Below are 26,219 nucleotides of genomic sequence, written 5' to 3'. Positions count from 1 at the left end.
GCCATTTTTAGATAATGCCAACCATTGCATAACGTAAATATTTTATGTTGTTAATCTCACAGGAAACACATTTTGTTTTAAAAAAATACAACGGGACTCAGGTAAGCATACAAACTACGAAGTCATAAATACAATTTATAACATGGTAGAAATCCCAATCCAAACATCCCTTCAAATATATAATGTATTTTATCACATTTTTCATCTTGGAGATTCCATGGGTCGTTTTGTTACATTTCCAGACTAATTCCCCTTTTAATGTTCTTTGCAGCTTGAGCCTGTATAATGAGAAAAATCATTTCAAATGTTGATCAAACGAGCAGCAAGAAAGTTAACACTTCAATTGCTGGATTAAACACATATTGCAAAAACATTTTAAATCAACTATATTTTCAACTTTGTTGAATAGTGTTTACCAATAACGACTTTTATTTTGACAGAATCTGAGGAAACTATAAACTAAACCATAAATCATCTTATTGACGGTCCATAAATGGCCTCTGTTCACCGTGGATGTAGCTGTTATAGACTGATTGAACAAAAGATTAAAAGTCACTAAGTGTGTATTTTCCGACAGATCGGTGCTAATGCGAAATTGAATATATTACGATTTAGATACAAACAATTTGAACCATATGGAAACTCAATATTCAAATGGCATATCTAAGTGGGTGTCTCTGCATTTGTTATAAATTCTTCAAAATAATCTATGATTCAACTAAACATATATACATAACCTGGGGAACCACTCAGCTTTCACCACATACATATAGCTTTTCCTAAAAACATAAAAATACAATAATTTATCTTGTCGACAAGGTAACAAATAGTGTTCATAGCCAGCGCTATAGTGCCCACTATAGCGGTAGTGGCCCTATAACGTTACTGCTACGATGTAGCAGGGTGGACATAGCATGCTAGAACTAAGTGGTTGCAATTTAACTTAGCATGCCACTATTGTAGTATGGAGGAATGAGAATGCATGCCCACATTAATAAATAAAAATATTTCCAAGAGCTTTTAGTGGATCAAAATACTCCTATGTTTTCACTCTACACCTCATAGGAATGGAAATTTTTTACTTTAGTTTTCTTATACTTCATTTCTACAGACCAAATGCCTTTTTAAAGAATCCCATCATTTATTATTTTTTTTCTCCAACACGAATAGGCCCTAGGCCCTGATTGTTTGCCCCCCTCTTATTAGATTCTCTCGTTTATCACGCTCACGTATCCTAACTACAAAACGGTGCATTTTTTTAAAAATTTTCTATAGGAAAGTTGTTTTAATAATACGAATTAATCTATTTTTCTATTTTTTTATATTTATTAATTAACTAATCATGTGCGCTGACTAATAAGCCATCTGCCGAACATAGCCTTAAATGTCTCCAAAACAGCATGGAACATTTTATAGCACTAAAACCATTTTCTCTCCAAATAGATACTACCTCTGTCCTGAAATAAGATTATTTTTTAGTTTTTCAATACAATGTTTTGACTCTTCATCTTATTTAAAAATTTTTTGCGATTAATATTTTTATTCTTACCAGATGATAAAACATGAATAGTACTTTATGCGTGACTAATCTTTTTTAAGTTTTTATATAATTTTTTCAAATAAGACGAATGGTTAAAATGTTGGACACGGAAAAACGAAAAATGATATTATTATGGGACGGAGGTAGTAAAGAGCAGTAGAAATGAAGTGTTTGCATCTATTTTGTGTGGGATGAAAATGCAGGGAGGATGTATTTATAGACTACTTGGTGTACATCACGTATTTATTAAGACCTTGCTTCTTTTTTTTTTCAGAAAGAGACCAGAAAATTTTCCATCTAGACCTTATAAAAACATGCATGGTCGTAGTTGTACACCTATGAGTGGGTACTTGAACAGGAAAATATATCCACAGACCTATTATATTATTCCCCAGGAGTATCCTATGCTTATTTTTCTTGAAATGAGATTTCGGAAATTTTAGCACATCGCCCCCGCCCCCCTAACACACACACAAAATCTTTGCACAAAATGATTTTTTATGTATATAACCTTAATCTTGTCGTGTTTATCGTAGTCATGCTGGCAGTATCATGTGGTAATTGCATCGAGATGAAATTTTATTATTTTTTAAATTTTTTAATAAATAATTTTATTACTAAACCTTCAGGAAAACATTTTTCACCCTATGAACCTTTTGGCCACGCCATCAATATTGGCGTGGCGAAACGACTTGCCACGCCATTGCCATGCCGATTAGACGGCGCGGCAACTTTATCTTGCCACGTCATCCATACTGGTGTGGCCAAAAGGTTCAGTTTTGAAAAAAATTTTACCCGGCAGTTTAGTAATAAAATTATTTGCTAAAATGGTTTATTTAATAAAAAAATTCGCATGGAGACTAGGCGGCCACACAGTCTGATCGTGGCTCAAAAAGTGTCAAAATGTGCTTATGTACTGGTACAAAATATGAGTTCATGTAAAAATCATGAAGATGTATGATTTGAAATATTCATATCCATTGTTCATAAGACAAGCCTTTTTGCTAGGTAAGAAGGCCACTTATAATGAAGTGGTATTCTTTCTTCACTCTGCCCATGAATGCGCAAGAATCCCTTTATCGGACATAGCTCCCGTCACTAAACAAAGGTCAGTGATGTGATAAAATATCTCAATCGAGCATCCGACTATCACAGATGATACTTATCTCAATCAGACCTAGATTATGGCCCGTCAGAGATGAGAGCGTCACAGATGACTCTCATCTCTGACGGGCACAATCTAGGGCCGTCACAGATGAGTATAATCCGAAAAAAAATAAATTTTAGTATTTGTGGACTCTCATCTCTGACGGGCCTAGATTGTAGCCCGTCACAAATGAGTATAATCCGAAAAAATAAATTTTATCATATGTATGCCTTTGGTCATCTCTAACGTGCATTTATTGGTCACTCATTGCCTTCCCGGCAGATCACCCATCTCTAACGGACAGTTTGTTAGCTTTTGTATTGCTTCCAGGAAAGAAATTATAATTTAGTGGTATAAGTACCTTTTAATCCTATTAACCCCTGGGTTACGATGTCACATCCTAACATCCCCAATTCATATACATTATTTTACAAACAAAAACATCAATATATTTAACACAACCACATTCCTACAAATTTTACTCTAGTATTTTTACTATATAATATTTTTTGAACAATTTGAATTCAAATTTAAAAATATGACAAACTTCAAAAAATATTTTTAAATAATAAATGATTTCAGCTCAAAAAATTATCAACAAAAAAGTCGTATAACTCATCAATATCTACAACTTTTATTTTGTGAATTTTTCTATACAATATTTTTTTAAAAAAGTTTGAATTTTAATTTGTAAATATGACAAATTCAAACGATATTTTGAAATAATAAATGATTTCAACTGAAAAAAATCATCAACAAACAAAGATGTATAACTCATCAAGATTTATAACTTTTACTTTGGAATTTTTGCTATAAAACATTTTTTTGAACAATTTGAATTCAAATTTAAAAATATGGCAACTTCAAACAATATTTTTGAATACTAAATGCTTTCAACTGAAAAAGACATCAACAAGAAAGTTGTATAACTCATCAAAATCTATAACTTTTATTTTGTTTATTTTCCTATACAACATGTTTTTGAACAGTTTGAATTTGATTTTGAAAATATGACAACTTCAAACTACATTTTGAAATACTAAACGATTTCAATTAAAAAATTTCATCAACAACAAAGATGTATAACTCATCAAGATCTATAACTTTTATTTTGGTCATTTCTTCATTTGATAAAGTGATAGTAACATTGTTTACAAAATTCACATATTTCTCATTTGGTTTATAAACTATAACACATATATGTCAATTTTGTGAATAATGTTACTAGAACTTCCTCGGCTGAAGAAATAACAAACTTGTTGTTGATGACTTTTTTTGTTGAAATCATTTAGTATTTGAAAATATTGTTTGAAGTTGTCATATTTTCAAATACAAATTCAAACTGTTTTAAATAAAGTTATATAGAAAATGACCAAAATAAAAGTTATAGATCTTGATAAATTATAAAACTTTATTCGTGATGACTTTTTTAGTTGAAATCATTTAGTAGTTGAAAATGTTGTTTTGAAGTTGTCATATTTTTAAATTCGAATTCAAATTGTTCAAAGAAACGTTATATATAAAAATGACCAAAGTAAAAGTTGTAAATCTTTGTAAGTTTTACAACTTTGTTGTTGATAATCTTTCCATATGAAATCATTTAGTATTTAAAAATATAGTTTGAAGTTGTAATATTTAAAAATAGTCATCAGTGATGAGCCATAATTTAGGCCCTTTAGAGATGAGGGTCATCAGTGACGGACCATAACTTAGGCCCGTCAGAGATGAGAGTCATCCGTGATGGGCCATAATTTAGACCCGTCAGAGATGAGGGTCATCAGGCCCGTCAGAGATGAGAGTCATCCATGATGGACCATAGTCTAGGCCTGATTGAGATGAGTGTCATTTTTGACAGGCTTGATAGTTCGGCCCGATTGAGATGATTGAGACAATCTTAATTGGGCATACATTTTGTGCCCGTCACAGATGAGTATAATCTCTCACGGGCTCTAAACATATGCAGCTGGATTCGGCCGTGTGACTACGGCCCCGTTCGGCAAGATAGATAAGCTATCTAGTATTCCTCTTTTTGCACGTGCACGCTTCCCGAACTGCTAAACGGTGTACTTTTTGCAAAAAATTTCTATAGAAAGTTGCTTTAAAAAATAAAATTAATCTATTTTATATTTTTTAACAATTAATAATTAATTAATCATATACTAATCTATTACTACGTTTTTCGCGCCGGATAACTAACTCCCATCTTCTCACTGCCGAACACGGCCTACATCTACAACAGACTCATTTTAAACCCGATTGAGATGACTTCGTTCTGACGGCCTAATAGCCCAGGCATACGATGGACCGTCATAGATGAGGGGATCTGTACTAGTGAAAGGATGGACCACAGTGTTTTAAATACTCTAAATAAACTACAAAAGATGGTAGTATTTGGAGCACTAGCTAGCTGATTCATTGGCTGTGTTCGGCCACCCTAGTTAGATATCTAACCGCCATCTTTTTCTGCTCGCATGCTTTCCAAACTGCTAAATGATGTATTTTTTGCGAAAATTTTCTATAGGAAAGTTGTTTTAAAAAATCACAATAATCTATTACTACGTTTTTCACGCCGGATTACTAACCCACCTCCCTCTCCAAACGAACGCAACCATTGTTGCCTAGTAGGTTTCTATTGCAGTTGAGTGTCCATGCATATATAGTTGTAGTTCCAACAAATGATTATATTGTGCAATTGTCTACTCATATATACATAACAAATATGGACAAAAAGCTCTCCTTATATGACCTAGATGGACTCTTTGAGAAATTCTAATACCAACTATTTCACAACCTATTGCACATACCAAATTCTAGGCTCATGATATTTTCAGAACCATCAAGACAATTCAACTGATATGTAAAATTCATGTGTTCCAAAGACTATCATCCACAATTTACAACCAACGGGAAAATTGAAGCAACCCCAAATTCTTTCCATGAAACTAAACATGTCGTGGAGATCGATTCGTGTTGCAAGCCAAGAAACAACTACTATAAGTCCCCTCACAACATTATCCAGTAAACGTATTTTATCATTACACAATTACAAACTCTATATTCACAAAAAAAACATAACCGTACGAAAGACTTTTTATGAAAAACTAACTAATAATATTTTATATTTTCAATATTTGATACCATTCTATCTCATAATAAATTATGATCATGCTTTGATTGTACATATTCTATGAAGTTGTCCTTTCGATTTTATGTACTCTATAAAGCTAGAGAATATCAGCAGCTTTATTTGCAAATGTTTCTGTGCCAAATAGGTTGTTTTCTGTTTAGATACCCAGACATCCCAATGCATTTTATGAAGCTTTCGAATGAAAGATAGAAATGACGTTAAGTAGTGGGAATGGAAAGAATTTGTCAAAAGATGGAAGGCTGGTTTTGATTATTTTCGGTTTAAACAAATCTTACTATGTTTATGATCTCTTTTTTCAAAGTTCCTAGATGAGTACATGAAAAAATTGGTTATTACATATTATCTATATTTTTTGACAGAGCTAGTGACCGGCATAGCAAAAGGTATTATTTGACTAGATGGGATATCATTTGCCATCCTTGAGGAGGTTCAATTTTATCAACCAGGTTATACCATAACATAAGATTGTCATCTATTAAATCTCTGTTACAAGAAATATTTAATGGGACAGAATTGAACACAGTTGCACTGCTGCATTTTTCATTCCAACAATGTTATATAGAGACAGATACTCCTCCATGAAAGAAGCATTATCAATACGTACACCTATCCTCCCAAAAGTTCTCATACTTAAAAAGAACATTTTTCCCATCCTTGAATAGGTACCATGAGGTAGCACTGTTTTCCATGTAAATTTAGGTACCTTCTAGTATCTAAGGCAAATTTTGATTGCAATGTATGTTTTACATGAGATGCTGAGGAGAGTTACTAGAAACTATTGTTTGAACACCAACTATTTGTAACTGTTTGATGAAGGCATATGGGACAAAGGCCGTGTTCGGTAGAGGCAAGCGTAAGTTAACTTATCCGGCACGGAAAACGTAGTAATAGATTAATACATAATTAACTAATTATCAATTATTAAAAAAATATAAAATAGATTAATATGATTTTTTAAAACAACTTTCTTATAAAATTTTTTATAAATAATACACCGTTTAACAGTTTGGGAAGTGTATATGCAGAAAACGAGAGTGTATAAGTTAACTTACAGGGGAACGAACGCAGCCAAAGACTATCTAGCTAGCATGCACATAGAAATTCTGCTCAATTGAAGTTTGGCCTAATTCAGTAAAAGTTATATGGTCAAACACTGGCACATGATGGAAATGTAACATTCCACAATTATGCTGGCCCATTTTCTAGTTCTTCTTACATGCAACTGTTCTGTCCTTCCAAGGGAACATTTGAAGGTGTGTAGTGTTCAACACTCAACAACGTTAAGTCATGGTGAGTAAATTTTGTTGAACACCAAGTCCTTGCTTACCAAATAAATATCATTCATTTCACTCAAGCAATACAATAGCACATCAATTCTATGAAAAATTCATTGCCTTTTGTATTAATTCAGTTGAGATTATTGTTTTTAATTAGTAAAGGTCATCAAACTTCCGTCATAAATACATTTGTTTATAAAAAATATTATTATTTGACAAAGACCACCCCGGTCTTATGAATACCCAGACAATGAGAGCTAATGCTTAGATGGGCATACACTAAATGGTCCAATTATTTTTTAGTGTCAGAGGCAAACTAATAAGATATTTCGATCACAGGATAAATACCATAGAACTTTGATGTTTTTATTTGAATTCATAATAAGACTTTTATATCAGATGGTTTGCGTAATTGCTTTGCCCAGGCTTCAATTTTTTTTGACTCTACCACTGCATTCTATTATATGTGTTTTTAAAACTGCTGCAAACCAAGCATACGACAGGTTTTTAAATCCTTGTTTTTATGAGTACACAAAAATGCACACACAAACCCTAGTTTCTGTTCGCCAAAGCTCGACACAATGCATATGCTTGTCATAGCAACCCAATTTACACCATAATTTTGCCGGCTACTAATCCTTTTCTTTTCTAGATTAGATTGCCCACTTTATACCATATTTGTCACTGCTGGCTTGAGACCTTTTAATCTGCCATGGAGGGGCACAGCTGCCCATGTGCACATCGACATTGATGTCTAGAACAACTTACATGTTGAAGCATCAAATCAAGCTTCTCCACACATTATTATCAATTAAGGCAGCGGTTGGCCCACAAGTTCAGCTAAGCTCTTCAGCATGTACCACATTCGATGCTGCTAAAAGAATGGCTTGATTTATGTGTCCGGGCATTGCTTCCATTATGTAGAAAAATGATAGGCTGCTTCGACCACATACCAGCATCTCGCAGGAGGTAATTTCCTAATTCCTCTCATTCTCAATGCAATGTACTATGAGACGTATGTTCTATTGCTGCAACTTTTGTTCGGTCAGTAGAAGCATGAAAAAGAATGAATTTGGTTCTCCTCTTAAGAGTAGGCCACATATATATAGAATGAGTAGACCTACATAGGAGCCATTATTACTTAAAAGAAATACATAGTAGCCATTAGTTAGTTTCAACGCATTAAATTTGTTTACCAATTATGCCCCCACCCATGTCACCCACCACATATAGGCCGTGTGCGCAGAAAACGAGAATGATAAGTTAACTTATATGGACGAACCAACGTGGCCATAGTGGGAAGGCCAATCTTTGGACGAAGAAACATTTTTCAGTTTGAGCAGTATACCGTTGATCAATATTATTGATGTAAATCCCTCCATATCATGAGAACACAAACCACCATAAATTCATAATAAACAAATGGGTGCATGCCTTATGCAGGGACCATAATAAATCTCTTCATTATTAGAAAAAACATACTAATATTAGGCTTTCTAAAACTATAGTCATCTTGTCAATCTTACTGCTCCACCGGAATTGAATAATTACCTAGATATCGTTGCACATGGAGTTACTCCCTCAGTTACTTTTTACATGAGGCCACCTATTGTTCTTGCACAAACTTTGACGTCTTTTGCAAAAAATTTGTCAATATTCTATTTGATATTATATTATTAGAGATATACGAGGGATGAAACACATCTCAGAGACATAAAGGAGCATGTGCAAATTTAGGGATACGTTGGGAATTGGCTCAAAGCCTTTAATGGCACATCACTACTAGATATTCCCTCAACCGTGATAGGCTACCTGTGAAGGCCACATCGCATCTTCATAGACAACCTTAACTTTAATGGGTAATGAAAACGTTCATTATAGATGAGGCCAAGCGGCTTGACCCATCATAGAAAAACTTATCTGTGACGGGTCGTCATCTCCCCCCAATAGAGGTAAACGAAGATCATCTATGACAGGTCATATCCATCGCCCTTCACAACTAACACATTATCTATGATGGGTATAATATAATGCTATGATATGTTGTAGGTAATGATATTTCTATGGGATTTTAGTTGTGATCATTTAGAGGTAATATTTACCACTGGTTGATTTTAGTAATGACCTATCACTGCTAATCAAAAATTCAAATTTTGAAATTTTGTAAAAGATCTCGGGTAGACACATGTCCTATATCAAAATTATAGATCTAAGTGATACCTAAAACTTTATAATGAATCTTAGTTTTATTTGATACGTAAAACTGATGAGATATATTTTCTAAATTTTTTTTGAATTTTTTAAGTCACCTCAGATGGAGTCAAGCCATGTAAAGTTGTAGAGATCAAGCAGACCTACATGATTATAATTGTGACTTATTTTATTTAAGATAGTTTACATTACCAAATATACAATATATATTGACATCTATATTTAAAATGAAATTTATAATTTTTCTAACAGTTTCGGATGGAACAATTCCTCATATCAAAGTTATACACATTAATGTGATCTACAACTTTATAAATAATGATCTTTTTTCATTTGTAATCATATACAATGTGAAATATTTGCTACATGTTCGACACATAGGTAGTCAACATGTACTCACTGCTGAGATGGTTAGTCTATTTTGTGTAGGAGTAAGGTCTCTTTAGTTTCGAACCCATGCGTCGCATATTATTAACACCAAAATTTGATATAATTCTTTAGTGGATTTGACTAAGGAAAGAAACCGATTGATATATGGAAAGCCCGAGTTCATGAAGCAATAATAAAGACCACACATGGTCATTGTATACTTTATTAAAATATCTCATGTAACTAGACAGAATTAGTTATTTTACTTTTGTTGTTAGGAAAGTCTTAGGCCTCGTTTAGTTAGCAAAAAATTTCTGGCAGAAGTGTCACGTCAGACGTTTGACTAGATATCGGAAGGGGTTTTCAGACACGAATGAAAAAAACAAATTTCACGGCTCGCCTGGAAACCGCGAGACAAATCTTTTGAGCCTAATTAAGCCATGATTAGACATAAGTGCATGTGCTAGTTAAGGATTAATTATGCTCAAAAGATTTGTCTCACGATTCTCTCATAACTGTGCAATTAATTTTTTGTTCCATATATGTTTAATGCTCCATATATGTCCAAAGATTTGATGTGATGCTTTTGGGAAAAAAATGGGAACTAAGCAGGGCTTTATTTCTTATCCGATATGGACTTGTATCAACCTGTGGTTAGAAATATGTACACCTCAAGGCTTTTCTAACATATCTCCACAAATCAACACAATATTTCTATCATTGCCACCCTAGCAGCAGATTTCCATGTAGCGTGCTCATTGCTAGGCCGTACTGATCTCTAATACTTGAGTTCTTGTCACCTCGATAGTCGTATTAGCTAAATTAAAACTTTCTTGGATTGGTTCAATATATTGATCTAGTTTGTACGGTTGTGGTTATTTATCGTATCAGTTTTAGTTTAAGCTATTTTTGTATCGTTAAGTGTTCTAGTTAGTCACCTTGTAAGTATATAAGCTAGATTGGGACTTTCCAAGTTAGGTTCAATATTCTAATCAAAACCTATACATAGTTGCTAAGGATTGTATTGGGTTGGTTTTAAGTTACTATATACTCCCTCCATATTTCTATGTATGACGCCGTTGACTTGTAGAATCATGTTTGACCATTCATCTTATTCAAAATTTATATCCAAATATGCAAAATTATAATGCATAATTAAAGTTTCTATAATAATAAATCATATTATAACAAAATAATTAATAATTATATAATTTTTTTTGAATAAGACGAATGGTCAAACGTGAACCTAAAAGTCAACGGCGTCATATAAAAAAATATGAAGGGAGTATATCTTAAGTTGATTAAGGTGGTGTTTAGATTGAGAAAATTTTTGGGAGAAGTGTCACATTAAATGTTTGACTGGATATCCGAAGGAGTTTTCGGACACGAATGGAAAAAAGAATTTCACGGCTAGCCTAGAAACCGCGAGAGGAATCTTTTGAGCCTAATTAATCCGTCATTAGCACATGTTGATTACTGTAGCACTTATGGCTAATCATGGTCTAATTAGGCTCAAAAGATTCGTGTCAAGATTTCTACCATAACTGTGCAATTAATTTTTTGGTTCATCTATGTTTAATGATTTATTTAGGTGTCTAAAAGTTCGATGTGATGTTTTTAAAAAATTTTTTGGGAACTAAACAAGGCCTAAGTCAACCACTTTGAGTGATTTACACTGATCGGATGTTTACTATTTAATATCTTCAATCTTGTATTATGTAGGTTAGGTCCGATCTATTTGATTGTATTTATGGGATAGTTTATAATAAGTTGATTTATCTTTCTCTTTATTTTACCAGAGTTCTAGCCAATACGCTATTAGCCATCAGCTTATCAGATCCGTGATTTGTCTAGATGACTATAGCCGATGATCCTTACCGGTCAACGCATATTGTATCAACACAGTCAATTGTGTCACTATGATGCCCATAGGCCAATCAGTTGGTCCGAGCAACTCATATTGGCCCATAGGTCGATCTGTTGTTCGATTTAATCCTTCCTATTCTCCTTGTCAATTGCAAGGTCAATTTAACTGCATGCCCCAAACCACAAAGATCAAGGACTTGCCTTGGAGTTAAGCTTATCTCCCTAGACTTCGTCTGTTACCCTAATTTTCACATAACAGTAATGCAAATTTTGGGTCAACACATGGAGTTAAGCTTACCTCCCTACACTATTGCATTTTGCGTCAATTATATTTGGTACAGAACTTGGATTGATTTAAAGATTGATTGTATTTTTATATAAAATTAAATTTGACAAATAATACATTATCAAACATATTTTGTCACCATAGCATTAACACAAGCACATTACTAGTATCTTTGATGAAAAAAGTCCATATCAGTGACTCAACCATTATAAGAATCGAGAGTATTAGCACCATCATCTTTAGTGCAAAGACGTTGGACCTTAGCACCAGTAACCATGGCACCAAGCAAAAGGGTATATTTTTGTTTAAGTTCTTCTAGGGCCTATTTGTAATCTTTACATTTCTACAACTATTTGTTACTCATATTTTTCCCACAAAATGTAGATAGTTGATGTGGAGATCAACACGTGGGCATTGTCAATTTCTTTCAAGCATGGAGTTGCCTTCATCACCCACACCAGTACCACTAGTATGGATACCAACTGATCCAGTACAAGAGCACTTCAGTCCAATAAATCATATCAGTTAACCATCAAATATACAACATATGTCGGCAACAAAACAAAACATTTGCTCTTGGCACAAGAAAAAGATCATATGCTAGTCAAAATGCCAGAAAAGCGACCTACTCAGTCTCAGACTGCCATCTTCATTTCTATCTTCTGGTGAGGGTCATAGCTAACCAGTTTGAAGTCTGATGTGACAAATGAATCAATATCTTTCTTCAGAGGATTTATCTTCAAAATCTGCACATGGGATCCAAAACTCAAAAAAATAGTCAGTAAAATGCAACAGAAAATTTCAAATAATGAAGTACTTTGCATAAAATGGTATAATTATACAATAATTAATCAATAATTTCTTACAGGGAACGGTTTAGGCTGCTTCGGCATTTGTTCTTCTAATGCTTGAACATGTGTACGGTAAAGATGAGCATCGCCTCTAACATGGACAAAATCTCCAGGAGAAAGATCTGCTCACATTGAAATAGAAGGGACAAAGAGTTGGGATCAGGTAGCTCTGCAACTGTTTATCATACTATATTTTTATATTAGCTATGAAATGGGATGTAATAAACCAAGAATATTAGTATTTTGTTCCATATTAGCATTAATGAATGATTAATGGTTCAAAACAGTTTTTCTGCCGGGAAACGGATAGCCTTAAAATAATTGTTTCCAATTAAACAGTTCCAGCATATAGGTTAATATGACAAATCTCTGTATATATAGCAACCAATATGTAATCCAGAATAACAATAAACTATTTAACCACAGGTGCCACATCTATTGTGATTTCGCTCAAAGAAAAAGATAAAAATAAGAGTGAAGTGCACCAGTGGTCCCTAAACTTATGTACATGTGTCATCTAGGTCCCTGAACTATCAAAATGTATTTTTGGGTCCCCGAACTTGTCCGGGGGTGTCATATAAATCCAAACGGGCTCCGACCCGCTCTATCCGTTGACGTGGCATGCCGCGGTGACACCTACGAAAAGAGAGAGAAAAGAATAAGGAGGAGAGAGATACTGACATGTGGAACTCACATGGCCACACCAACACGTAGGCGCCACCGTGGCATGACACGTCAGCGGATGGAGCGGGCTGGAGCCCGATTAGACCTATATGACACTCCGGACAAGTTCGGGGACTCAAAAATGCATTTTGAGAGTTTAGGGACCTAGATGACACATGCACATAAGTTTAGAGACCGCTGGTGCATTTCACTCTAAAAATAATAAACTAAGTTGTTATGAAAATTAGCATGAGCAAAGGATTTTAATTTGAAGTTTGGACTCTACGAGAAACAAAAAAAGCGGTGTAAAAACATGAGCGAGAACATACCACACACTTGTGCAATCATACAGGTCAAAAGAGAATATGATGCGATGTTGAATGGTACACCAAGCCCCATGTCAGCAGAGCGTTGATACATCTGGCATAACTCCCCATTCTCAACATAAAACTGTGGATTTCAGTACATTACAGAGGTTAGATAAGCTAGTCAAATGAGAAAAGCATAACACTGCTTCTACAAAAGACACATCCAAGAACATCGAAACAATTTCATTAAAAGCTTAAAGTCATGGAAAACTTGTCTGTTGTCTCCATCCAGAAGATTGGCTCTTTTAATTTGGTTCGCTTACTATGCCAATCTATCACCTAACAATCTTTGCTGATTGGGCAATTAAGAGATTACGTATCATAACGCCTTTTCTCTTCATGGTGCAAGTGAGGTCACTGCCTTGTTAAATGGGATAAATTGAACAACGAAAAGATTTAGGAATGTCTGTGAATTAGAATTTTGAAAAGTTTTGATCGTGCTCTGCTTCCAGTGGCTTTGGATGAATAGAGAAGCAGTGAAAAGAAATGGTTGGATAAGCAGAACAATGTGAAGAACTGTACAAACAGCACTGCATTCTCTCCATGAAATGGACCCTTGGCAATGGTTGGTCATCATGGCGCCCAAACAAACTGTGCCTAACCTCTTCAAGGTTAAAAAAAATATAGAACGTTCAAATTACGAAATGTCTTCCATAGCTTGCAGGATGGTGGCATGAAACTAACACAATATGAGAAAACAAATGAGGAAATTCAAAAGCCTCATGATCTACATTTGTTGGAACAGTCAGAAGGGGGGAGATAGAAGTGTTCCAAGCTCCAAAAGACAGCCTTCAAAATCAATGTGGACACTGTAAACTATCTTTGCAAATTATGTTTGCCCCCTGTGCTGATACATTCAGCAGAGGCCTTGCCTGTCTTTTTAAATAAATTGTCTGATCATAATTATGTACCATCAGACTATCGGTGTATCATTAATATGTAACATTGGAAACTATGTGGACTCTGCAAAAGATCTTAGGAGTAGTTTTCAATTTAGAGATAAATTGAACTTTTTTAACATAGCTTCCACTGCTTCAGTTATTTACAATGTTAAGATTACATGGAAGATTGGCAACATTAAATTCTGTAAATAGGAAAGACTGAAGCCTGATAAAGAAAAAAAGATTATAATCCATACTAACCTGTGCAAACATGTGGCATGGTGACAGCGCCATCTTGTTCAGATCTGTTGGATTCCATGCAGATAAAATGATTCTTATAACATCGGGATTGTTCTTGATCTTGTTAATGACGTCCATTAACTGATCAAAACCTTTTCCCGTGTAGTCAGCATGCATGTCAATATATCTATGGAATATAACAAATAAATTATAATCCGGTCAGACAGGCACTGTTAAAGAAATATGTAGAGAGAGAGAGAGAGAGAGAGAGAGAGAGAGGTTCCAAAGTAATGTAAACTTTCTCAGCACCAAAATGTCTCCACTGAAATCCATAAACTGGTCCCAAGTCTCCCTCTTCCCTTTGTGATAAACCAATACTAAAAAAAATTCCCAGAAAAATCAGATTCTGGATGCTCAAGTTATGTTTCTGTCATAAAGATACTCCTACACAACTACAAGAGATGCACCTGTCAAGATACTGCCTTGAAGCATTGCCATCCCATATGTGAATACCTTTCTCCCGTAAAACCTGTGAATGATAACTTGTTTATACTTCAACAAATAAAATAACAAATAATTGAATAAAAATAATTTAAATTTTCACACATAGTGCCCATATGGAATATAGATTGGATGAGTTAAAAGAAACTATCAAATATCAATTGAACACAGCAGGTCAACTCAATTGAACACAGCAGGTCAACATGGGTTACGAAATTCAGTACGTATGACAAAACAGCCAACAATTTGAATGTAGTAATAGTAATAGCATCATTAGCACCCTAATATGAATCATGGATGACTTGCAACTTTAAAGCTGTTATGTGCAGGAACATTGCTCACGTGGGCGAACATTATCATCGCTAGTTTAGCAGCGAGTTAGTTTAGAGATAGAATTAGAGATTGAGTTATAATTTAGTTTCTTAAGGGGCCACTGTCTATATAAGTACGCGCTTGATGAATAAACAAGTGCCTACTGCCTAGCCCGTGAACTTCAGGTGTTGCCTTTCCCATGAAATTGTCAGTGGCCACGGTCGTAAGGAGCATTACAGTAACAACAGAACCAAAAGCTATATTATAAAAGGCAAATTTAGAGCATCTCCAACAGACTAGCCAAACCATCCTCTATACCAAATTTTAGCTAGCATCTTCAAAAATGTAGCTCCAGGACACTAGCCATCCAGCTAGGCTAGCCAAAAGACCCACACGACTAGCTACATTTGGCTAGCCATCCCATGTCGACTGTCTTTCCCATATATTCTCTCACTTGATTTGGCTAGCCATTAGAATATTTAGTGTATATTTTTGCTAGTCTCTTGGAGTGCATATGAAATATGGCTAGCAAATTTTGTATCTAGCTAGGCTAGTGTGATTAGGCTAGTCTTGGAGATGATCTAAGTAACTGGGATATGACCATGCTTGGTAGTTATATAAGAGTAATAAAACTGGCATATGATATCATGAAAACAACATAATATCTGGTTGGAAATGTATATATAAGGTGGCATTTAAAAAACAGATGAATGGACCAAGTGCCATCAAGATAGTTTGAAAATACAGCAAGCTCTGAATAACTTTCAAAGATGCACCGTACTTAATACTATCAGCCTCAACTATTTAAGTGCCCATGGGAGCATATCCCCTTGTTAGTGAAAAGAGCACTAGTCTTTTTACCACTAATGTAGCACAACAAACTAAAAATAGATTTGTCTCATAATATCTCAAGTAATTAGTTGTTGTATATATTAAAGAAGGCACCTTTGCATTTGTTGAGCCACTGATGAACCACAATAGCTCTTCAAGAACACCACGCCAAAATACCCTCTGGTAAAGGCAAAGAAAACACAGAGAATATTTTACTAATCAAAGGTATAAAATACCTTTGTTGTGAGCAATGGAAAGCTCCTCCTTAAGTTGAACCGCATGTGATAAGGAAAAAAAAATACATATAGCTTTCCATAGATCAAATATAATTCCAATAAAAATATGATGAGAAAGTACCTGGCAACCAAATTTTGATGTTGTCCCTGTCCCTGTTCTGTCATTTTTCTTGGCACCATTTCTTATTATATCTTGAACAAGATTGAGATATTGATACTCCTCATGCCTTTGAAATATCACTTTAGGTAAAAATGAAAAATTCTCAATTTCAAACTTATTCTTCTTAGAATCATTTCCAGTCAATTCCTTGCCACTTGAATCATTAGCTTCTGCAATTGATTTTGTAACACGAACAAAGGTAATGAACGAATGTCTAATGCTGTTTTCAACCACTGGATACGATGAATACCATGGGTGGAATACAGAGAGATCAATTGGAGGAATGAAAGTATCACATTGAATGCTGGACTCTATGTCGGTAAGATGAATGGCCTCACAAGCAGGCGCATTTAGAGATTGCCTACAACAGAACTTGGTCTTAAGTTAATATTGAATACGATGACAGAATATTCAAGTAATGTTGTGCACAAATGTATTCATATAAAATGATGACGACTCACCTCAGAACCTCGCCACCCCCTATTACAAAAATCTTCTCGACTGTTGAACAGTACGGAGTTGTTGATAGCAATTCTAAGGCAGAATCCAAACTTCCACAGGTAACAACATTTTCTGCAGTTGCAAAATCAAAACTCCCAGAACGAGTCAATATTATATTCAGACGACCAGGGAGAGGTCTAAACTGAATGGGCCGGGTATGCTTTCCCATGTTTTCCTTCCCATTACAACAGCGTTTTTCTTTGAAGGATTTGAAGTAGTCATTGTAATGTCCTTAAAAAACTTTAGGTCACTCGGCAGTTTCCATGGCAGTACCCCGTCCTTCCCAATGCCCATGTCACTAGTAGCGGCAACCACAACTTGATATCTTGTCTGAAGATTGCCCTTTGAACTGGCACTGGTAACATCGGTAGACATGGCTATCGCTTGAGACTGGTAAAAGCAGGAAATTTTAACCTTTTTCCTCAATTCAAGATATTTATGACTTTGGAATCTCAAAATTGGGACACCACTCTCGCTGAAAATTTTTGTGGCCTGAAAATAAGTAAAGCAACACATGAGAAAGAATCCAGCTTATCAGTGAAAGAAGATTTATAATATTGAGATCCAGTCTTTAAGAACATTAAGGAAAACATGTACAAGAATTTAAGACTTCATACATTCGAACCAAATAAGAGAAAGCAATCACTGACCTTTAGAAATCACTGAGGAAATGTGACTACCTATCACCTACTATAATTCCGGAGTACATTGTGTTAGATTATTCAATTCAACCATAAACAATAGATTACGAATTGAAACCCTAATCAATACAAGATCACCGATTAATTCAAATGCGGAAAACTAAATGAGGGTTACAAATTTAGAGTTAGAGATAGATTACGGATAGGATTACAGTGGTTATATCCTTTCCTAAATATCGGCTAACCGATAAATCAACCAACATTCTCCCCTTGATTTAGAGATTAATTACAAGTCCATCATATAATATAGCTCCCCAAAGCAATGTGTCACAACAACATTTAGCATTATTGAGACGACAAGACTTATAGTTCACAATATCATACAAATAAACCCTTGATTAATTAAGCAGGTATTGATTGTACTTAATTGCCCCGGTTTCCAAGATCATATTCAAGGTCATTACACAATCCCATGTTGGCCACATGTTCTTTGAACAAATTGGGAGGTGAGTCTTTGGTTAACGGATCCGCAAGCATTGGTTTAGTGTTTATGTATTCAATTTTAATTGTTTGATCATGTACTCTATCTTTCACAACATGATATTTAATGTCAATGTGTTTGGCAGCTTCACTTGACTTGTTCTTACTCGTATAGAAAACTACGGCCTCATTGTCACAGTATATTGTCAGTGGTCTTTCAATGCTGTCAACCACTTGTAATCCCAGGATAAAATTTTTGAGCCATACAGCCTGCCCTGTTGCGTGATAACATGCCACAAATTCTGTCTACATTGTCGACGATGCAGTCAGTGTTTGTTTAGTACTTTTCCATAAAATGCCCCCACCCCCCCCCCCCCCCCGCGCGAGAGTGAATATATACTCAGAAGTAGATTTCTTGGTATCTAAACACCCTGCGAAGTCAGCATCCGAATAGCCTATAACTTCAAGCTTATCAGATTTTCTGTATGTGAGCATGTAATGTTTAGTTCCTTGCAAACAGCGCAATACTTTCTTTACTGCCTTCCAGTGGTCCATACCTGGTTTAGACAGATATCTGCCAAGCATCCCGGTTACAAACGCCAAGTCTGGTCGCGTACAAACTTCAGCATATATTAAGCTTCCGACAGCTGAAGCATATCGTACCTTAGTCATTTCTTTTTCTTCCAATTCATTTCTCGGACTTTAGAATGAACCAAATTTGTCCCCTTTCATAATTGGAGCAGGTGATGTCGAGCATTTGCTCATATTATATCTTTCAAATATTCTGGAAATATATGATCTCTGAGATAATCCTAGCACCCCTTTGGACCTGTCTCAGTGAATCTCGATTCCCAAAACGTATGATGTATCATCGAGATCTTTCATATCAAATTTTGATGACAAAAATTCCTTGGTTTCTCGCAGCAGATTCTTGTCACTGCTTGCTAATAAAATGTCATCTACATAGAATACTAGTATAATGAATTTCCCACTTTTAATTTTGGTATAAATGCAGTTGTACACCTTATTTTCCTTAAATCCGAATTTCTTGATAATTTCATCGAACTTAAGATTCCATTGTCTTGACGCCTGTTTAAGTCCATAGATGGATTTCTTAAGTTTGCATCCCATATGGCTCTTTCCTTCCACAACAAAACCTTCCGGTTGAGCCATGTAAACATTTTCATTTAAGTTGCCATTTAGAAATGTTGTTTTCACATCCATTTGATGGAGTTCTAAATCATAATGTGACACTAGCACCATGACAATTCTGAATGAGTCTTTCTTAGAGACAGGAGAAAATGTTTCATTGTAATCAATTCTTTCTCTCTGCGAAAAACCCTTCGCCACAAGTCTTGCTTTGAATCGTTCGATATTTCCTTTGGAGTCCAATTTAGTTTTGTAGACCCATTTGCAACCTACTGTTTTTACTCCTTTAGGAATTTCTACTAGATCCCACACTTTATTTTGGCTCATTGATTTGAGTTCATCTTCCATGGCTTGAATCCACTTGGATGAATTTTGACTGCTTATGGCTTCTTTAAATGAGGTGGGGTCGTCTACCTTCCCAATATCTTCACCCATGTAAATTTCATAATAATCAGGGATGGCAGATCTCCTGTTCCGTTGTGATCGTCTTAATTCTTTATTTTCATTATTGACCACAGACGGTTCAGGATCAGGTTGTGGAATTTCTTCTTCATTATGTATCACAGGACTCTGTTGAGGCTCATTATTTTCATGGGTTTCGGTATTTTCCTCAGCAGTAGCCGTAGCGCCAACAGTGAGAACTACAGTTTGTGGTACATTATGAAAAATAGGGACATTATTCTCTTGGATTTTCGGAGGAGAAGAAACACTCACCCGAATTTCCTCAAGATTAATTTCCCTTTCCTGTGAACTCCCCGTTTCATAATTTTCCAAGAAGACAGCGTGTCTGGTTTCTACAAATTTAGTGACACGGTCTGGACAGTAAAATCGATATCCCTTAGAATGCAACGGGTAACCGATAAAATAGCAGCTCACAGTCTTGGGGTCTAATTTCTTTAATTGGTGGTTGAATAATTTAGCTTCTGCATGACAGCCCCACACTTTCAAATAATTCAATGTCGGTTTTCTTCCGGTCCATAATTCATACGGAGTTTTCGGCACCGATTTGCTTGGAAATCTGTTTAGTATGTGTGCAACAGTTTTTAATGCCTCAATCCATAATTTATTTGATAAGTTGGAGTGACTAAGCATGCTCCACACCATCTCCATGTGTGTGCGGTTGCGTCTTTCTGCCACTCTATTTTGTTGAGGCTCCCCAGGCATAGAATATTGAGCAATAATCCCATGAATCTGAAGATATTGAGCAAATGGACCAAGACTTTGCCCAAATGGAGCATGTTTCCCATAGTATTCACCACCACGGTCTGATCTCATTATTTTAATTTTCGTGTTGTGCTGGTTTTCAACTTCTGCTTTGAATAATTTGAATTTTTCGAGAGATTCGGAACGATTGCTTATGGGGTAAATATATCCATAACGGGAGTAATTATCCGTAAATGTGATGAATGAATCAAAACCATCTACAAATGTCACTAGGAATGATTCACAAATATCAGTGTGAATTATTTCTAGTGGACTCGTGCTCCTAGTGGCTCCTTTCTTAATTGATTTAGCAAATTTTCCTTTAACGCAATCTATGCAATGATCAGCGTCAGAAAAATCTAAGGGGAGTAATAATTCTTCTTTAATGAGACGTTCGATTCTCCCCCTAGAAATGTGGCCTAAGCGACAGTGCCACAATTTCGATGACATTCATCACAGTATGATCCAAAGAGAGTAAGTAGAGTTTGTCTTGCACGAAGGCAAGACCAATTACTTTATTTAGATGTTTAATGTAACAAGTTCTCTTCGAAAAATAACAGTCATATCCTGACTCTGCTAGGACACTAACTGAAATAAGATTCCTTTTAACGGAAGGAGCAACTAAGACATTATTAAGTATTAAATTGTAGCCACTGGGAAGCTTGAGTACCAGGTCTCCAACAGCCTCCACTTCAATCTCTGCTCCATCAGCTACTCTTAGGATGTGCTCCCCCTTTCTTAGCGTCTGGACGTCATTCAATCCCTGTAATGAATTAGTAACGTACACAGTGGCACCTGAGTCAACCCACCAAGAATTTCGGGAAAACTCAACATATAGGGATTCATTAACGTTGGAAATTTCATTAATTTTATTTATACCTTTACGGGCCAACCACTCCTTGAAGCGGGGGCAGTCTCTGTGCCAATGTCCATCACTGTCACAGAAAGTGCAGTGAGGACTCTTGAATTTTGGCCCAGCTGAAGGTTGAGTAGTTGATTGAGCAGCCTTACTCCCTCCTTGTTTCGTAGGGTGAGATGGCTTGCCCTTTTTCTTTGATCTAGAGGCTTCTCCTTGATGGACTTTCTCTTACCCTTAGAGTTGACGAGGTTGAGCTGGTCAATATATTTCTGCCTTTTGGCTTTTTGACGCTCTTCCTCTTCCACTGCGTGGGAGATAAGCTCTGAATAGTCCACTTTTCTCTTTGAGTATTGTAATGAATTTTGAACGGATCATAATCAGAGTTTAGTAAGTTCAGGATGAAATGGACAAGATAGGCTTCCGAAATTTTCATGTCCATCGTCTTTAGTTGATGAGCCATGTGTGATATTTCCATGATGTGTTGTCGGATGCCTTTCTTTCCATCGTAGACAGAAGATCTCATTTTCATGATAAGAGTACTGGCATAAGTTTTGGTACGCGCCTTGTAGTTCGATTCAATGTTGGCTAGGTACGCCTTAACATTGTCAGAGTCAACAATCCCCCCTATAATGGACGGAGAGATGTTGCTCTTGATGTACATTAGGGACACTCTGTTTGATTTCTCCCAAGCGGACCACTTTTCATCGTAAGCCCACTTGAGATTGATGCATTCCTCATCATTCTCATCCATGTAACCAGCTAATTTCGGTTCCACAGGTGGATCCTCTCTAACTGCAAGATCATTTTCCAACAACCCCAAATTCAGGAGCATGTTGTTTTTCCACTCAGCATAATTAGCTCCATCAAGTGGCTCAATCCTCTTAAGCTGTGACAAAGCTGCAGATAACAATTTATAATATAAAACATTTGATCAAAAATAAAAATATTATATATATAATACTTCTCCAAATCTAGTCAACGTTGGGCAGAAAAGACTTAGAAAATAATGAAATAAATCCTTAATTATATTACCGTTGGGCAGAAATAATCAAGGAAGAAATAATCAAATTTAAATTGACGTGAAATCATAAATAACGTTGGTCAATAAATAACTTCACATCATAAATTCTTTCTAGCAAACTTCCCGTTGGTTCCATTTGACTAGAAATAATTTTCTGAGCAATAAAATATATTTTATCAAATTTTCAGCAATTTTAAACAACCCAAATAAGGTATAAATTGATTTCTAAAATTAAAAAATAATTTAAACAAAATTAAATTAAATTTTTTCGGCCCATCCAATTACCGGGCCGGCCTACAAGAGGTCGGCCCGTTAGGCAGCGTGCGCGTAGGGGGCACCGGCCCATGCGGCCGAGTCGGCCCATGAGCGCCGACGGCCCAAATAGCGGCGGCGGCCCAGGAAATAAGGGCGCTCAGCCCGTGGCCGTCCCATCGCCCGCCGGCGGGGGAGGCGAATGCGCCCGAAGGCGGCGGGCCCAAGCCGGCCGTTTCCCGTCGGCGCGAAGGTCCGGCGACGGTGGCGGCGCACGTGCGACGGAGCCAGCGCGGCCGGAGGAGGAGAGTGGAGGCGGCAGCCGTGCACGCACGGGCAGAAGCCCGCACGGCGGCGGCGATGACCGCGCGCGCGCACGCGCGGGGCGAAGCCCGCACGGCGACAACGGCGACCATGCGCACGTACGCACGGGGCGAAGCCCACACGGCGGCGGCGGCGGCGGTCTATTTCCCCGAAGCAGAGACAGCAGTAGAGCAGCGGCGGCTCGGTTGCGCTTGGTGCAGCGATAGTTCGTGTTTCGAAAAGATCAGGTTTTTAGCGACGGTCTAATGATGTTCTTGCGTCTGCGGTAGGAGCTGGAACCGGTGGAGATCAAAGATGTGCTGCGATGTGAGTTTCTGTTCTTGTTTTTTTTTTCATTTTTTTTTGCATCCTGTTTTGATACTGTCTATCGTAGTTAGTGTACACTTCCTGTAGCCTTAAATAAATCATATATGTGAATTCACCACCACACAGAGTGCAAATTTGTAGACTTAAAAAAAATGGATTTTGTGATTTGTGCTGCGCATGTGAAATTTTGCAACCTGTCTTCAGATTTTTACTTTTAGGCAAGAATGGTGGGGGAGGCGGGGAGCTCCCTTGCTGAAATTAGGTTATTCCAAAAAAAAAATGAAAAACAACTATTGACAACACTGGATATAAGCTTCAGAACAAGCCTAATTCCAAACAACCATCTTACACAAAGTATCTATGGTAGAGGCTGAAGGGGTATCCGGCTGCATTACGTGATGCAACTGTATATTTGTGACAAAGATCATATGTTTTAAGAATCTAATTAGTCGCAGGAGATATATTGTCTTGCTCGGTTCTTTACCTTTTTCATGTGGACTTTTCAACTTCCGCAGTTACATCATTATATATGTTGTTTTCTTATGCCTGTCCATGCTGTGTTGGTAATGATGGTATGTATGAATATGCTGCAGGTATTTTGCATACGATATTCTTCCACCGAACTCTTACTCTTGTTCGCCCCAAAGATGTTGACTGTGATCTCTTTGAGATCACCTATGTGAGTATTATTTTATTTCCTCAAGAGCTATAGTGCAGGCAGCCTTTTTCATCCAATCTATTTGATGTTGCAAACTATCTTACAAGACTTTCAAATTTTAAGTCATATCCTGACCTGATGATGTCCGTGACTTGCTTTCAAACAAATAATCCTGTTCTTTTGTGTTCTTCTGCTTGACCAGGTTCAATGTGGACTTCCTGACTTAGAAAAGGAGGTGGATGAAAAGATCAACCAGTTCATTGCTTGGGTGGATAAGCATCCAAATCGAAGAAGCCAGGTTGTTTGATATTCGTACTGAGTGTACTCTGCCCTTTGTGCATCTGCGTTATTTGATATTAATACCGAGTTAGTTGAATATATTAGGTATGTAGAAGAATAAGAACCCAAGCTGGTTCACCAACAAAACTGAGAGGATTTACTTGGAACAGTGGTTCATCAATTTGCATGTCATAAGCCCCAAAGGACATGGAAAATCACGCAGCTCCAAAGCAACAAGTAGTGGAGGTGGTATTTCTTATTAATTGAACTGTTCATCTAAAAACTTATGGACAAATTAACTTTCCTTGTCATTTACCCTCAGGAAAAGCATTGGAAGAGGCCAGCTCAAAGCGTGCTGCTCTGGGGCAGCTGATCCAGAAAGTCCTATTCCAGATTATAAACTTTGCCAATGAGAAAAAAGACCATGTTCCTCCAATCTCCGATAGAATATTCAATCATGAGATCTCGATCCCCAGGTGCATATATATTTTCATTTATATATCGAATCACACCTTAATATATTACTGGTCACCCTATCAAATGAATCTGTAAGTTTGTTGAAGATTCTATATCAATATCTGAATCTATCTCCAGGTGACACCTTTTCCTTGGACGTGTTGACAGCTCTTCTGATTCTGTATTCGGGTGGAACGCCGACGTCCTTAGAAGAGTGTTGAATAGTTGATCTGAAGATGGCAATTGTCAAGTGTGCGACGTTAGCTGCAGGAACAGAGCATTGCCACCACCACACTTGTTCCACACTTGTTTGTAGTGGATCGTGTTGTCGAAGATGTCCAGCCATCGTCATAAACAGGGTCATTTTGTACAGAATAATTTAGGCAACGATGGAACAAACAGAACCATGTGATTATACTCGATGGAGATGTAAATACTTCCTTAATATGTGAACAAAAGTAGGTTTCCTAATACAAGTCCCAAAATATAAATCTTGGCATTAGAGGCTAAAAGTATCCATCCAATAGTTGCCCAAATTAGCTCCTAAATTTTTAGTAGTCCCAAACACCAATTTGTTTTGATGTAAATTTTGGCTTTCTAGTGGGAGCGCCAATTGCACATTCACGCCAATGTTGTAAGCTGACGCTCATTTTTTTCGTCATAGACCATCGTAGGCCACGCCGCCCTAAAGCTTCCTCCCCGCCGCCCAGCCCTCGGGCCTTCTCCCCACCACCACGCCCGTCGTCCGGTTCCCCGGCGCCGCCCCCGCCGGCCTCCTCCCCAGCTCCGCTGCGCGCTGCGGCGTCCTCGTCACCTGTCGCACTCCGGCCTCGTCGCTAGCCCCGCTGTCCTCCGGCCTTCTCCCTGGACCGCCGTGCACGTCCATCCGTTATGAGGAGGATACTTGGTACGCACACTCACATTCATGTGTATTTCCATATACATGATTTGACGATTATATGTACATCTTGTTGACGGTTATACTCTGTGACAATATGACACCTTGCATGAGTAGAGTCCTTCGTAATGCTAGAAGCATTGCTGGATCTTGTTGAAAACAGCTGTAGTGTTCATGTTGGTAGAGTACTTTCTACAGTACAAAATTCCAGCCCTCGCCCTGTTAGGATCAGTTGCTTAATTAGAGGGAAGGCATGAAGATTGCTTGTGGTCGAAGATGTGCCAATAATTTGTAAACAAAAGGTG

At 36.8% G+C, this 26,219-nt stretch overlaps 1 protein-coding gene and 1 pseudogene across 1 annotated transcript; one reads left to right on the top strand and one right to left on the bottom strand.

Annotated features, from left to right (window-relative positions):
* Positions 1-12,479: 12,479 nt before the first annotated feature.
* Positions 12,480-17,778, bottom strand: LOC102706896 (putative bifunctional dihydrofolate reductase-thymidylate synthase). The gene is given in 11 exon segments (XM_040529779.1): positions 12,480-12,590; positions 12,711-12,817; positions 13,688-13,808; positions 14,869-15,034; positions 15,150-15,224; positions 15,315-15,376; positions 16,606-16,671; positions 16,728-16,799; positions 16,849-17,248; positions 17,349-17,542; positions 17,545-17,778. Coding segments are annotated over 11 exon segments (1,593 nt in total). The 5' UTR covers positions 17,764-17,778.
* Positions 17,779-23,407: 5,629 nt separating this feature from the next.
* Positions 23,408-25,245, top strand: LOC102715997 (annotated as a pseudogene).
* Positions 25,246-26,219: the final 974 nt, after the last annotated feature.

The sequence above is a fragment of the Oryza brachyantha genome, chromosome 12, assembly GCF_000231095.2.
Source record: "Oryza brachyantha chromosome 12, ObraRS2, whole genome shotgun sequence".
Taxonomy (NCBI): Eukaryota; Viridiplantae; Streptophyta; class Magnoliopsida; order Poales; family Poaceae; genus Oryza; species Oryza brachyantha.
Note: the sequence above shows the minus strand (reverse complement) of the source record. Positions and strands in the feature narration are given on the sequence as shown.